The 14,955-nt window shown below is 43.9% G+C and overlaps 1 protein-coding gene across 9 annotated transcripts in view; it reads right to left on the bottom strand.

Moving 5' to 3' along the window:
* Positions 1-956: 956 nt before the first annotated feature.
* RHBDL3 (rhomboid like 3) overlaps positions 957-14,955 on the bottom strand; it is a 60,308-nt gene continuing 46,309 nt past the window's right edge. For 7 of the 9 annotated variants that reach the window (XM_035342403.1, XM_035342400.1, XM_035342401.1 and 4 more), the window contains 6 exons: positions 14,304-14,528; positions 13,444-13,592; positions 8,878-8,990; positions 6,114-6,214; positions 4,173-4,233; positions 957-3,525 (listed from right to left, as the gene is read on the bottom strand). In XM_035342403.1, coding sequence (XP_035198294.1) covers positions 3,254-3,525; positions 4,173-4,233; positions 6,114-6,214; positions 8,878-8,990; positions 13,444-13,592; positions 14,304-14,528 — 921 coding nt within the window. In that variant the 3' untranslated portion in view covers positions 957-3,253. The remainder of the gene's footprint in view (positions 3,526-4,172; positions 4,234-6,113; positions 6,215-8,877; positions 8,991-13,443; positions 13,593-14,303; positions 14,529-14,955) is intronic. The other 2 variants (XM_035342402.1, XM_035342405.1) reach the window with 2 other exon arrangements.

Raw genomic sequence — 14,955 nt, 5'->3', positions numbered from 1 at the left:
GCTCTGACATAAGCCAGCAGCATCAAGGACATCTGGAGGTAAAAGAAAAGCCTGTTTGCTGTTAGCTCTCTGGCGCTGCAGCACTGTGGCACTCCTGGGTGCATTAAAAAACAAAGTAACTGGGTTTCCTGATACTCTGTAAAAATAGAACAAATTTTCACAATATTGGTTTAGTGATATAAACAATTATAAAAACTTCAGCACTTCGTCTGCTAAGAATTTATCAGCTTATGGAGCCAGGAGCAGTATTACAGGCTCTGCATATGACCTGCTCTATATAAAGGGAGACATTTCAGCTCTGATGAACAGGAATGTGAGAGGGTTTCATTTCTTCAGAATAAATCTAGTGCTGTTCTAAAGTCTGACCTTTCTGATCCCGAGGGTTGTTTGTAGATTTCCTCAGACAGGGCATGGGATGACAGGAATGGAAGTTGCAAAGATGAACAGTAGTTTAAGAGAAGAAGTCAAAAGCTCAAAGTGAGAGTTTTGTGTTTTTTTAAAGTTAGTTTATGTAAACTATGTTGACTTACGGATGAAGGACCAAAGAAGGGCACCTGTACTACTCTATGCAGCTCCCTCCTCCTGAGCAAAGGCAAAGATATATGGGCCAGGGTGAGGCTGATGAAGAAAGTGGCAGCCCTTGAACCTGTAGCTTGCTGCTTCACCACAGAGCACATCACTGGCAGGCACAGAAAGCTTTCCTGGGAGAAAACTCCCAGGAAAGCTGGGAATTTCAAGCCTGTCTGAATTTAAGAAGAAATTGGACTGTGCACTTAGTCACATGGTCTAAACTTTTGGGTAGACCTGTGCGGTGCAAGGAGTTGGACTTGATAATCCTTATGGGTCCCTTCCAACTCGGGATATTCTGTGATTCTATGAAACTGAGGGACATTAAATAGCTTTTGGCTGAGGAACCAAAAATAAAAGTTAATCAGTGCATACTGTACTCTGACAAATTATAGACAAAATAATCTGGGATTTATTAACATTTTCTACCTAGAATTTCAAAGTTTTATGAAAATTTGCAGGGGAACTCCTGCTTCCCGCTCAACTTTGGTTTAAAGGCATCTGCAATCAGATAGGTTTCATAACAGGTGAGGAAAGGAATGTCCTCCTTATGCATTAGCCATGCTTTCCTCAGTATTCTAGTTCCCCTCCTGCCTGTTTGCCTATGTCTCCCTACACCTCCACCAGTATGAAACTCACTGGCAAGCTCCTGACCTGAAGCAACACATGTAAACTCTTACGACTGCTCTGAGCTTCACCCAAACTGCAGAGATAAAATGGAACAGGGAATCAGTCCCCTTCTTCAAAATGAACGGAGCTCTGACCTTTGTACCTTGATATGAGGGCTCAAGAACAACATGCCAGCCATGCAGAACAACAAAGGTGCAGTTGCCCTCAGAGATTCCATTTCTGTGCACAAAGGTGGCAAAACTTTTTCCTTTTGTGGACAAGACTCATTCCAGGTTGTAGAAACACTTTCCTTCTCCCCCTTCTCTTTCACCGAGGCAACAGGATTTTTACTAGCAGATACCGTGGGAGAACTTCAGCCTTCCAGAGAGATTTTTCCTATAAAGGCAAATAAGTGGACAGCTGATGAAGTCTCAAGAATTTCCCCTCTAGAAAGCCGAGCTCTCACTAGTTTGTGGTATCGTCTGGCAGCACCATTTACACAGATGAGAGAATAAAGCCTGTGATACGGAAACCCTTCGCTACAGAGAAAACCTACTGCTACACTGCCCATGAGATATGCTGTGGAAGGCTCTGGTGGCTGGGCACCAACATGCAAACAGAAAAAAGGAAAAAAAGGAGCTAGTCTAGGCCAAACTGGGTGGGCGTAGGGGGGAGAAAAGGAAGGCATCCACATTTCTCAACTGTGGTTTGGCAGCTCTCTAAAGTGAGAAGCATAACAACAAACACCTTACAGAGGCATACACCATACAGACATTCCAGTCTGGTCCCCAGGTCCATGCAGGCAGCATGCATCATGCTGCTCTACGGGCTGTGCTACAGATCAGATTCCTAAAACCTGGGCTTGACCTATGCTAAGCAAAAAAGGCATCACTGCAACTGACTGCTGCTTGGAGCCCCTGATCTTCCATTGCCTCAGGAATAGTTGCCATCCTCAAAACGTAGCAGTCAATTTAAAATCAGCTTTATCATTTTCACAGTGATCACTGTAACACTCTTTCCACTTCAGGTTGAAACCGGTGATAGAAGATCTGATTTAACTCCACTGACTTGAGTGGACAAACCTGGCACCCATCAGACTGCATGGCTGTGAAGCCCAGACAGTTCCCACCCTGTGCTGCTGAGGGTGATCCAGGTCCCACCTCCACAGCAAGAGCCTGCTGAAAGAGTGTTACAGGCCATGTGTTGTTACAACAATATGTCCAGAAACAAAGTGAGAATAAAGCAGCACCTGATTGTCAACTGATAAAATCAGAAATGAACATTTGCCCTTCTTTTCTCCATCCCCAGTAAGAAACCCCAGTCACACCCTGTAGCTACAACAGGCTGGGGGGGGGAATAAAAATCAAGCAAAATATGCACAGTAAAAGTCACCTCTGGCTGAGTGTCCATATCACTCTAAAGAGTTCCCAAGGTTTGTAGTGCAATTGCATATGACCTGTAGTTGAAGACCAGTCTCCATCGCTTTGGGTGATCAAGATTTGCTGACCCCTTTGAAAGGTGCATAAGACAGGTTTCACCAGAGGCTTAATTTTCATTAAGGAATCATTCAAGTAATTAGACAGTGGCACTGGTATGGCTGAACAGTCAGATGTATCCGTAGAAACCAAATCCAATCTGCCTTGTGAGTATCGTGCAAATCTCTAGTTAGTAATTGACTGCTCTTTTTCCCTTTTAGTGTTCAGTAACTTTGAGGAGATTCATTCAACAACTGGCTGCAATTCCAACACTGACTCGGAAAATGCAAATATCCCATACAAAATATTGATGTGTGCTAACAAACCAAGTGATAAATGCCCAGTTTCAAGCTGCCCAGTGGGAGCCCTGGCAGTGAAGAAACTGCGGGGTCCAGGCCAGCCAGCACAGTACCTGTTAGATTTATGAACAAACAGATCAATCCATTCACTCGTGAGATCTTTAAGTGTCTCCTTCAGCACACACTTGTGTTCAAAATAATCATCCTCCCCTAAGCTAAATATAAAAATAGATCTTCCATCTTGGCTCATATAACTTAGCTGGCAGATGACTTCTGCTCTCCAGAGGTTTCTGTCCCATGCATTCAAGGAGGGGGAGGTAGTTTCAGATCCAACAGGCTGTAGGCAAAAATGTTCCAGAAGATGGCAAACAACACGAAAATGAGATAAATAGAAAGGAAGATCCACCATAAAGTCTGATCTTGGAGTCTCTGCTCATAGTTCCTCAAAATGATAACTCCAAGGGTGATTCCAACCATCACCCCTCCCAGGTGAGCCATGAAGCTGGGGTGTGGGCATGGAGGGTAAGCAGAGGGGTGGAATCGCAGCCACACAGCTCTTCCAAATTCAAAACTCACTGGAACAAAGAAGGAAAAACAAAGTAATTGTGTAAGTCTATCCCTTCTTAAGTCCATCTTGCAGGCTGTGCTACAGCCCTGAAGAGACAGAGTAAAAGAGAAACCACCTGGTATGGTTGAGCACATATGAATATTCCCATTCCAAAATGTATATCAAAACAACTAAAAAAAAAAAGGGCTCCCCCCGAGTTAGACTTTGAAGACAATTGTCTGTGGTGAATAGACAGCTTAGTTTCCCTTATCATGCCACCCAAGGGATAGGATATGTCTGGAAGATAATTCATTAATGTGTGTATAACGCTGTTGCCGTCCCAGATAAAAAGTGCTCTAGGAAGCCCAAACATGAGCATTATGAAAACATTGCTTGTTTGTGAATTCAAAGGCAAGATGCTTACTTAAGTCCCAGATCTTCACAAATGCCACAAGCTACAGATGCTGGCTAACAACAAATCCTCATTTACAAATGCTTGTGTTGAAAGCCAAAATCTGCATTTGAGAGTGATGTGGTTTCTGCTGCCAGAAGGTCCAGCTGCAAGTTCCTACCAAAACTGCTGCAAAGCCAAAACATCCTGAATCAGCACAAACCCTTATGACAAGGACAAACAAGACAGGATTGCATGTGTGCCAAGTATTGCACGATACTTACTACAGATCAAGGCAACAGCCATGCGCAGCAGTTTGAATTGGCACTTCATTCCTGACCAGTTCTGGAGAAGAGACAAGGAAAACAAAGTGATGCTGCATGCAAATCTGGAGGGATTTTACATTCGGATCTGTACTAGAGGAGCATCAAGGGCAAATATCCCTTGGAAAACACCCCTTTCATTGCCTTCACCACCTAGCTGTGAATTTCCCACTCACCACACCACATGCAGATCTGTCAATCCCAGAGGAGATTGCCATAAAGAACATATTATAGACTTGTCCATGTTCTGGACAATCATTTCTTTGCCTGGCAGTCTTACTGACTTCCCTTGCCTGAGATCCAGCTGGCCTAGCTCTGTCTCTGACACCAGCCTGGCCTTTGGCTGGCCTTACCATTCTCCAGAGGTTGGGAAGAGCTCCCACTAGCCACTAGAGACCACGGACAAAAGAAAAGAAACAACAAAAGCAAAGAAACAACGGATAATGGAGAAAGGTAGGTGCTACTGTAGCAATTGCTAAATAGATTTGGAGGAGTCCAATGAGTAGTGAAATGAGAGGCCATTTTACACTGTAAGAAGTTTGGGAAGGTAACTGGTGAAGACTGTCCACACACCTCTGGCAGAGCTTGTTCCTCTAAAGCAACATCTCCTTTTTCACCCCTCTGACCCTGTGAATCTGTGGGAAGAACCCGTGTCTGCATTACCACCCTATGAGAGAGAACAAATACCCTCCTGGTTCTCTTTGACACAAGACACCAAAAAAAAACCCTGTGTAACAGGAGGCATTTCCCCAGCAGAAAAGCTGTAATACAGGAGCATGCTCTCTCCCCCACTCCTTAGCTCTGTCAGACACTCAAGTGCCCTAGTTTGGCAACAGCCCCTAGCTCATTCATACTTCAAAAAACTTGAAGACAGCAAAGGAGACCTATTCTGCTCAGGAAGCTGCTCACTCCCCCTACTCCCAGATGCCACAAAGGCTGCCTGGAGCAGCACCATTGCGGGTCGCAGCCCAAGCCTACTGATTTCACAGCATGCAAGCATTAAACACAAGGTTTTCTATTAGGCTTGACACAAGTACCACCACACACATGCATGTTTTCCAGAGCACACACAACAGACCCTCTGTCTCTACTGCAGCCAACTCGCATTATCATCCCACTCAGACCCCAGGGAAGGCTGGATTACCATCATTTTTATGGTTATTCTGCTCTGACGTTGCTGGTACAGGACAGATGTGCATTCCTGAACCACTACACACAAATCCTAATCAGAAGAAAGAAAAAAAAAAAAAAAAAAAAGCTTTCTCAGCAAAACCATCATTGCCTGACGGTCAGCTTAGGGGCTGCACAGGCAGATGTGCTGTGCTTTGCCACCACCTTTCTGAGGACCTTGGATGTGCCGCTGTTTCCAGGTCTACAAGAAATGACAATGCTAATATTCACTGACCTTTGTGAAGTACTTCATGAGGTGAAAGAGCAAAAAGATAGCATCACGCCCAGGGTTCAGCTTCAGTCTGGGTTTTACAAAAGCGGATAAGGGATATTCTGCACATAAATCCATCAAATACTACATTTCTTTAGGTACTCCCTAACACGACATGATGCTTTGCAGACAGAAACAACTCTGCAACTTCTGCAGCTCCTTCTCAGCTCCTTCTCTTCCAACTCCTTGCAAGACGAGCTGATAGCCTGAAGTACAATAATAGATCTTGGATTACACCAGGATCTTTGGCTTCTCCTGACAAGCTGCTAGCCATCAGTGCACAAAGCCACCAACTACAGTGTCACATTTCCATTTCAGGACCAGTCCACTGGGACAAGACAACTGGGCAAGCTCTGAATAACAAACAACGGGCTCAGGCCCTGTTTCCAGTCCCTTGGGCCATCATATCTGGCTGGATTCACTCACTTCCAAAGAGGTTGGACAATCATTCTGGTACTCACCATGACTATATTGGCCAAGTGAGCTGAGACAAGTGCATACACGCCTCCGGAGGAGCCCACCACAGGCGCAGTCATATCAGCTACTGACACTGCCAGGGATCCTGGGAGGAAGAACAAGGACTGTCAAAATTGCCAGCCACCGTTTCCTACCCTACAGCCCTACTAACTGCCATTTCTGTGTTAACTGCTGCAGGTCAGCAATACAGAGATAAAGAAAAAGGAGAGGGGAAAATAGGAATCAGTCCAATTCTTTCCACCTACTTTAAAAGCATCCAAACTAAAAGCATCCAGCACAAAGCAGCAACGTATCTTCAACACTATGCTGCAAAAGGTACTTACACCCTGATCAAAGCAACAAGGAAGCAGAAGACAGACAAGTGTTTTTGTCTTTTCCCTCTTCTGAGGATAAAATAGAAGTAGCTCCCGTGCTGGAAAGATTAAATATTTGCACAGTGAAAAGGAACTGGGGACTGGTAACTTAAACTGAGGACTCTGATCAAAGCACATTCTGTTACTTATAAAACTGCAGAGTAAAACTACCTAAAAATAACCTGGATGGAGGCAGTAAACACGAGATGGCAAAATGACAGGTCAATCACATAAAGGCACCACTGATAACAGTGCATCCAAACATTGACACTGCTTCACTTTATTGCAATTAGAGGTCTGGACCTGCTCAAAGCTCTTTTCTTTGCAAACTTTAAGAGTAACTCAAGAGAGGCAAAGGCAGACTTGGCGTCACAAGGCAGGGTTAATTAAGGTGTTTATGATGAACAGGAAAGGGGAAAAAATGCAACAATAAATCTTGAGAGTCATCAGCAGCACAGAATCTTCTAACAGACTTCTTTGCTAATTGCTCAGGCGATTCTGGGTCAAGACAGAGCCAAAGTTCCATCAGCCAGCTCTGCTCATAGCTCCCTTCTTCGCCCTATCGCCCTGAGACTTTTCATCTCTTAAGCACTGTCATTAAGGGAAAAGTTAATTAGAAGTTCAGTAAGCATTAATGACACCTTGCAGTTAAGTGCTTGGACACAGCACAGAACACACACTTCTCACCCTGCATTTCCACATGTCCTTTTAGCAAAGCCAGACAATGAGAAAAAACATAGAAGTAGGGAGTGGTCACTGTAGCATGTGCCTGCATTTGACTGTTTATTCCTGGTTGTTTAGGAGCTGCTTTATTTTTAAATTGCCAGATCCTCAGCATATGTATGCTTTTACCTCCATCTCCTGGCATACATCAAAGAATAAGGCATGTTTAATAATTGGCTAACAACTTAAATAGGTAAAGGCATAATGGGATGCTTTTCTGTCTGAGATTGTTCAATCACCTTTATAGTTCCATCCTACACAAAAGATAGAAGTTTTCCCTTTCCTTTTGGCACTTTTATTTACTTGGCGTGTGATTTACAGGCTACAAGGTATGAAAGGTGAGCCTGTGAGGATGTGGCAGCCTGAGAAAAAAAGGTGAGATCATTTGTGTAGCAGAAACACACCAATAATGCTGGGTGGGCTAGTGAGCCTCGCTCAGGCTCTGGGTACAGCCTGCACAGCCCTGAGTGTTCAGCCCAGCCCAATGCCCAGTGAAGCCTGTCTCTGGCCCTGCAGACCCACAGCCACAGGAATCCAAGAGGCAGCTGGCAGCTCACAGTGCTCACCTGCTCTCAGTCACAGCACATTCAATGTTTACTTGCTTTGCCTCTCTGGCACAGATGTGCAATGTGTACGTACACAAGTGAAGCCCCATGACTTGTCAGACTGATCTAAGTAGAAGAGTTTGTGCCTGCAAAGTTGCAGCCTGGGGACCACTTTAATGCTTATTAAAATAACAGGCAAGGGACTCTGGAGCTGCTCTGCTAACTGCTTTCTCTCCATTAATGAGCATGGTGTTTGCACCATGCCTAGTCTCGTGTCCTAGCCCAATTATTCTTTTCACAGTCTCCCTTCTGGAATGCAGGATTTATTAGCACTCAATGCAGCCTATTTTACAATAGCTTTATCTGCTCATTATGAAAAAAATAAAGTTATGAGGCTGGAAAGAAAATCACCATAAATCTTGAGCTAAGGCAGTCAATCCTTGTCTGAGTTCCACTGCGAAGCCCTTGGTTGTTCTCACCCTCTCCTTTTTTAATTAGATGTTGATCTATTGTCAGCTAACTTTCATCACCTCCAAACTGCTGGAAATGCCAAACATAAATAAAAGCAACACAAAACAAAACTAAAAAAATCAATCAAAACCTATGGCTTCATGATTAAATGAATTTCCAGATTCCTGTGAGCTGCTCACAAGCTACAGCCAAATACTTCTTGCTTACTCAGGCTGTAGCTGTAGGAACCAGACAGCGTAGGACAAATGGAGGAAGAACTGGCACAGGACCTGGGGTGAGAAGGAATAGGGGGAAGATTCTTCATGCAGGCATCTATGAAAATACTTTTCTTTGAGGCCTCAATGGGACATGAGGAAAGGTACACCATGACAGCATGACTACCATGTTCAGGAAGACCAGCTACAGCAAGGCTATTTTTTTTTTTCCCAGTTGTTTTTAAAGCAGGTCTCCTAAACACTACACCTATGGATAGTTAGAAACAGATGTCAGCTGTAGCATATTTTCCCCTTCCAGCCTCCTAAAGAATTTAAAAACAGAGAAAATCAGTGACTGCTCTTCTCCTATACCCAAATGTCACAAAAATTTCTTCTGTGTTAATTCATCGCAGATCACTTTCAGATGCCTCTCCGTCTAGGGCATCTAGAGGTGTAACCTACCTGCTACAACTCCAGCGACATACACAAAGCTGATCCTTGCAGCTCCATGCACCATTTCCAGGGGAACCCCAACCAGGAGCTGAAGGACAACATTGAGTCCAAGGTGTTCTATCCTGCAGCAAAGAGAGAAAGGAAAAAAAAAATATTGTCCTCTTTTCTAATTCTTCATCTCCCTTCCCTAACCTTGTGACAGACATATCTCAAAAGGAGATCAAATAGCATCCACTTCATGAAAGTAAGTTTTAACAGTGGGATAAAAAATGGTTCCTGAAACAATTAGACCAAGAGTTGCGATGTTCCTTCTTTGTTTCCTGCTCATCATCTTTTTATATCTTCTCATGGCCTTTCAGCCAAAGACCTCACAGCACATTCAGTTCTTAGTGAGACTTGTTTTTCTTGTTTCATTTTTATTTTTTAAATAGAAGATATGAAAAAATGTAAAGAAGTTAAATGACTTGCCCCAAAAATGCAGCAAGATTGCAGTAGAGCCAGGAAAAGCAGCTAGAAACTGGACTCACTCTTTTTCTCTCCTAATGATACAGCTTTTCCCTGCACACATTATGTTGACATCATGGGGAGCAGATATTGAATCAAAAGCAAGGTAAGCCTAGCAGTCCCAAAACAATTACAGTCTCCCTCTGACATACAATGCAGCTTTACTGTTTGTGCTATCTGCCCCCCACCCTTTTCTGCTGAGCCAACCTCCAAGTGATCATGGCCAAAGTGGGAAGCAGAGGGTATTTCATGTCTGGCTGATGTTAGCCACCCGGGGGGATACCAGGCATATCCAGTGAAGCTGCCTATTCTCTTACCCCTGTTTCACACTCAGTAAATCTCCTGTTAAACACAATGGAAAGAGCAGGGCTAAGATTCGTCTTGTAGCAAACCCTGCTGCACACATCAGCAAATGTGGGACCACTTGCAGCCTAAAGGGAGAGAGTGACAGCTAGGACATCCGTATTTGGTAAGGACCATGTGCAGCAGATTTCTGCTACGATGAGTCAATATGTTCAAAGCCAGTTCTTTGATATTCTGATCAATAATACTTAACAAAACTGTCTTGCTGCTTTTCAAAGCTTCATACAAGTACTTTTCCATGGCTTTAACACCTGCAGGGTCCTCCAGTGATATAACAACAGCAACAGGCATCTGAACAGGTTCTCTCTTCAATACTCAGCTAGCATCTGAGATTTATCCTGTGCTCACAGAGCTGTGACCCTTGCTAAATGGCCACATCACTCTGGACCCAGGAGCATACTATTTTCTGTACGAAAAGTACCCGACTGCTTTCCCTGAAAGGTGGGCTGAAAGGAACCAATGGCACCTTTAGTGGAGAAGACCAGTGTCTTTTGGGGGAAGTGCTAAGTAGCTAACGTAAATCTCTGTTGTATTTTATCCAAGAAATTAATTGCTCCCCTAGAAATAATTGGTTTAAGTTGCATGTATTTTCATTCTGTTAGTCTTTCTTCATGTTACCATAGCAATTTCCCATATACATCATTAAAAAGTGCTGATGGTAAGACAGATGCACTAAGGATACAACCATCTCATACAGGAGGATTTAAAGTTGGACCAGAAACGGCTGCTAGAAATGATGCTGCAGAAAACAGACCTTTCTGGGTATCTTAATGGGATTGTTACCACTTAATTTTTCTCTAAGAGTAAGATTATCTCCCTGCGTGAGACACAGCACCACGGTTTGCCATTGTAGCAGATTACAGAATGTAACTGAGTATGTTTATCATCTTGCTCAAAGCTTTTGAGGCCATGGGGGCATGGGTACATTCTGGTACCCATTTTGATCCTGCTTGTACACAGAACTTGGGAATTAAATTAGGAACAACCAGCAAAGGTCACACAGAGATCACAGAATATAGTCAAACCATCCAAGTGCCCTTTTACTGTGGGGAGGAAAGAAGCTTCAGCTGGCAGTTAACGTCATGAGGCAGCGCCTGACATTTTCACACAAAGCACTGGGGCTTGCTTCTCAAAGGCAGCTTTTTGTAAGGGCTCGGCAAAGTTTATCCTAGACTCTAAAGTGACCGCTCTGATTCACAGCTGTTCTTAACTTTCCAGGAGTGATCCCATTCACTCCCTGTCCCCATCATGCTAAGAGCATTGAAGGCTCCACGGTCAATAAGCACCCATAAAATATAATTAGCCTTTGCCGGTGCTGAACGCATGATTCTTGAAATGACAATTCCATTGATTTATTAAAGACTTTCTTCTTCCCTGAGACCAAACAAATGGGACTGAGCATCAATGCAAGTCATTAGTTATGGCAGTGTTACAAATGCGAGGGCCCCCAATAATCAACGTCTGCTTTCCATGAAAGCAGAAGGGCAGAATTTACAACTTTGCCTGGCTTTTCAGCCCTTGACAAAGCTCTCTCCATCGGGACCGTCACATAGTCCATGCATTTTTGGACTAGAGGCACAGCCACCCAAGCCTTAGCAACTGCTGCCTTCTTGGGCACCTTCTGACTATCACTAGCTCTTCAAAAAAGCATACCAAGTGCACTAAATTAAGCAGCAGTCCACATTACCATCTTAAAGTCTCAGTTGGGAACAGAACAACAATAAATCCCATGACAATGTTTTAGCCTCTCATTTGAAAACGGGGAGAATGATGGGCTTCCACTACCAACATTATTACCCTTCTAAGATTTATCTGTCTTTCTGATATGGAAGGAGCTTAACACATACGAGTTAGCAATAAGTGAGCATTTAGCTTAACTCTAGCTACTGCAAATAAGTCATGGGGTTTATTGTTCCAGCAGGACTCTCCATTGTTGAGGGCTATGTAGCTAAAGAATTTGGAATTCGTCACAAAAACAATGAGTCTTCTGCACGCCACCTTCACCATTGTTCATCACAAAGCTGGTCGCAGATGTGAAATAAACCTGTTATTTTTCAGACAATAAATGTGGAGAATGCCAGAGTACTGCCTGCTACAGATATGGGTGACCTTACACATGTTAGGAAAGGAAGCCACAAGTGACACAGGAAGACATTTAAGAGCTGAAAAACTGTCATTGTTCAGGTGCTTCTCTTCAAAGGAATTCCAGAGCAATCTGTGGTTACAGAAGTGATACAATAGAACAACAACAAAAACAGAAGAAAACTCAGATATAAATTAGTTTGCATTAGTTAAAATTAAGTGGTCCTTCTTTTTACAAGCCCGGTTTCCCCCACATTCTCAGCGATGGATCTTTCCAATTCCCATTACATAACCAGCCTCACATCTAAGCCCAACAGCCTCCACCTGTAGATTGACACCTCTGTACACAGGATTTTTTTTTTTTTCTGAGGGATTTAGCATGCAGATGTCACCACATTTCGAAGTTTCCTCTAATTTTTTTTTCTACTCTCCCCTTGGGTCAAGTCCGTTCTGTCCCAACTATGCTTTTTATTTAGAGATCTGAGGCACGTCTTGCACTCAAGGGCAATTACACTCTGAGGCTGTTATTCCATGGCAGAGAAGGGACACCAGCTTCCCAGTGGAAAAGGGAAACGATCCTCTTGATCTTTCTGGCCTTTTAAAGGAGAACATTGACTGATGGGAATATAAGCTTTCTGTTTAAGAATAAAGGATCTTTATCCAATTTCAGACTATAAACCACTGCTAAAAATCTTGTTGCTCTGATTCTTCACTGACAGAATTAAAGAAAATTACAATTATCTGCCAGGAATGTGTGAAGATAATGATCTGAGAAAGCTCACAGAGGGGGTAGAGTGTTTCGTACAGAGATGAACTTTCCTGTGACACTCACTCATCGCCATGGCATTACAAACATCACATAATTAAGTCTCTTCGAATCTTGGGAGGACTAGCACAGTTCAGAAACACAGAATTAGAATCACCATGCCTTGGATTCTCTTCACAAGTCTGCTACATACCTCCCATGGAATGAAGGACAATACATTTTACTCTGCATCTTAATTTTGCTTTAGATGAACCATTCTCTGCCCATCTGGTCATTTGAGACTGTCAGCTCTTCGGGAACTCTGGTGTTTGTACAGTGTGTACAAACCAGGAGGTCAGTCTTAACTCAGGCTTCTAGGCATTACCTCAGTCCCTACAGAAGGGACAACATTACTAAGTGGTGGCATAATATAGCCACAGGGAGTTTAATTGACTTTTCCAACCTCAACTAGAAAGTCTAGCAAAAATACAACATGTAGTTCTTAAATACCAGTTCAGCATCTCTGTAGACTCGTTACACCAGTTGTACAGCTCCTCTGGGGACACTGCACTGTCTGGTGAGTTTTAGGAAGTACACATGGGGAAGGTCACTCTAAGAAGATGGTGTGGTCCCAACACAGCAGGGAGAAGAGCAGCATCTCTTAACATCCTTACGTTGCCTCCTACCTTCAGACAGCTGTGAAGGTTTGCTCCTCATTGCCCAACACTCCAAAACAGCTACAGATTATATCACACATTTAGAATTATTGTGCTTGTTTTTGTTTTTAAATTGATTTATGAGCTGATTCAGTTGCTTCCTCCTCCTGCCTCTCTCTAAGGAACCTGAACTATGGGGAATCTCTCCAGTTTGTAAGTACTCACCCTGCATGCATGAATATGTAGGTTAGGTACCTCCAAGCCTGAGCACGGAGCTGAGGATGGTAAAGTAGTGCATTCTTCAGGTATAAGGGATGGGTGACTTGCAGCACAAATCTGTCTAATACCACTCCGTTGTAAAGGAAAAAGGCAACCTAGAAGAGCAGGGAGATTCCTTGGTTAGCAAATGCCTTCTCTAACTGAAAAACACTGTGCAACTCAAAATCAGGAATGGGAAGCCAACTGTAAAACAATTATTCTCCCATCTGACAGCCATTCACTGTGAAAGTTCCCTACTCTGTGGAACCTGCAACACATTGGCATAACCCTGTATATGGCTTTCTGTAACAAGCCAGCCACTGAGTCAGAGGAACTCAGCACCCTATGGATCGGTGCCATAGGATATCCTTCTCCTTGCTTATTCCAGTGTATCACTTGGCAATCGTACAAAGGCCTTACTGGAGAAAAGAAATAAGGTGAGGATATTTAATGTAGTTTCCATTCCCTCCTTTTTCTCTCCATTCAAAAAACACAGGAATTTTATTTCTATTTCCATTATTCGAATTACCGCTAAAACTATTCTGCTTTTCATTCTTCAAAAAAAACTTTGCTTTCGTTTCCCAGATTCCGTGGTTTCATACACAAATTGCTTCAATGACTAATCACCACACATGGAGATAGATAGGACCACAGTCTCCATTTACACACACACACACAGGCAAGCCAAGATGGTCGTTGGTCATATCAGCTTCATACTCGTCCTTGTCTGGGTCCAAACTAGTCCCACGCAGGTCCTTGTTCATGTCCCAGCAAAGGCCTGGGCAGCGTGGGGTGGGTTTCCAGAGACAGGGCATTAAGGTACTTGCCTCTACAATAGTGATGGTAATCATGAACCAGGGTGGAGGGCAGCAGGTGTAGCTGTCATAGTACCACTTGCGGTCTATCTCTCGCGGCAGGGTCTCATACGCAACGTGCCGGATCAGCCTCTGTGACAGGCTCAACCCTGTTTCCTCCAGCAGCGCCTTGCTGCACAGCCTCCTGTTCCCCTGAAGGATGGCCTGGCGGAAACTATTCGACCTTTTGTTGCTCATCTGGGTAAAAAGAAAAGGAGGAAACCATGAGGACAAAGCAAGGCCAGGCATGGCCTGACAGTTGTCAGGGGAGATTAGTACCAATCTGGCAGCACCAGACCCGTGCAGTCAGGAGAACCACCACCCGGCTGGAGCCGTAGGAACCAAGTCTCAGCCTGATCACAAGGTGACCTACATGGGGTGCAAGAAAAAGCAGCACCAGGATTTTCTGTTATGGTGCTGATAAACGAGGTCAGGGCAGAACACCAGCAAGGTAGAGCAGAGGCTGCTGCTGTACCCAGCTGAACTCTCTGGTCCATTTGCCAGCCTCCATCCGCGGATGCACTGTGTCCTCCTTCCCTTCACCTTCCCTGCTCTATTGCACTTCCCTGCACCTGCCATCTCTAGAGGCAGGGAATTTCTTGAATGCAGAAGCAGGTACATTCAC

Source organism: Oxyura jamaicensis, chromosome 18 (genome assembly GCF_011077185.1).
Source record: "Oxyura jamaicensis isolate SHBP4307 breed ruddy duck chromosome 18, BPBGC_Ojam_1.0, whole genome shotgun sequence".
Classification (NCBI taxonomy): Eukaryota; Metazoa; Chordata; class Aves; order Anseriformes; family Anatidae; genus Oxyura; species Oxyura jamaicensis.
Note: the sequence above shows the minus strand (reverse complement) of the source record. Positions and strands in the feature narration are given on the sequence as shown.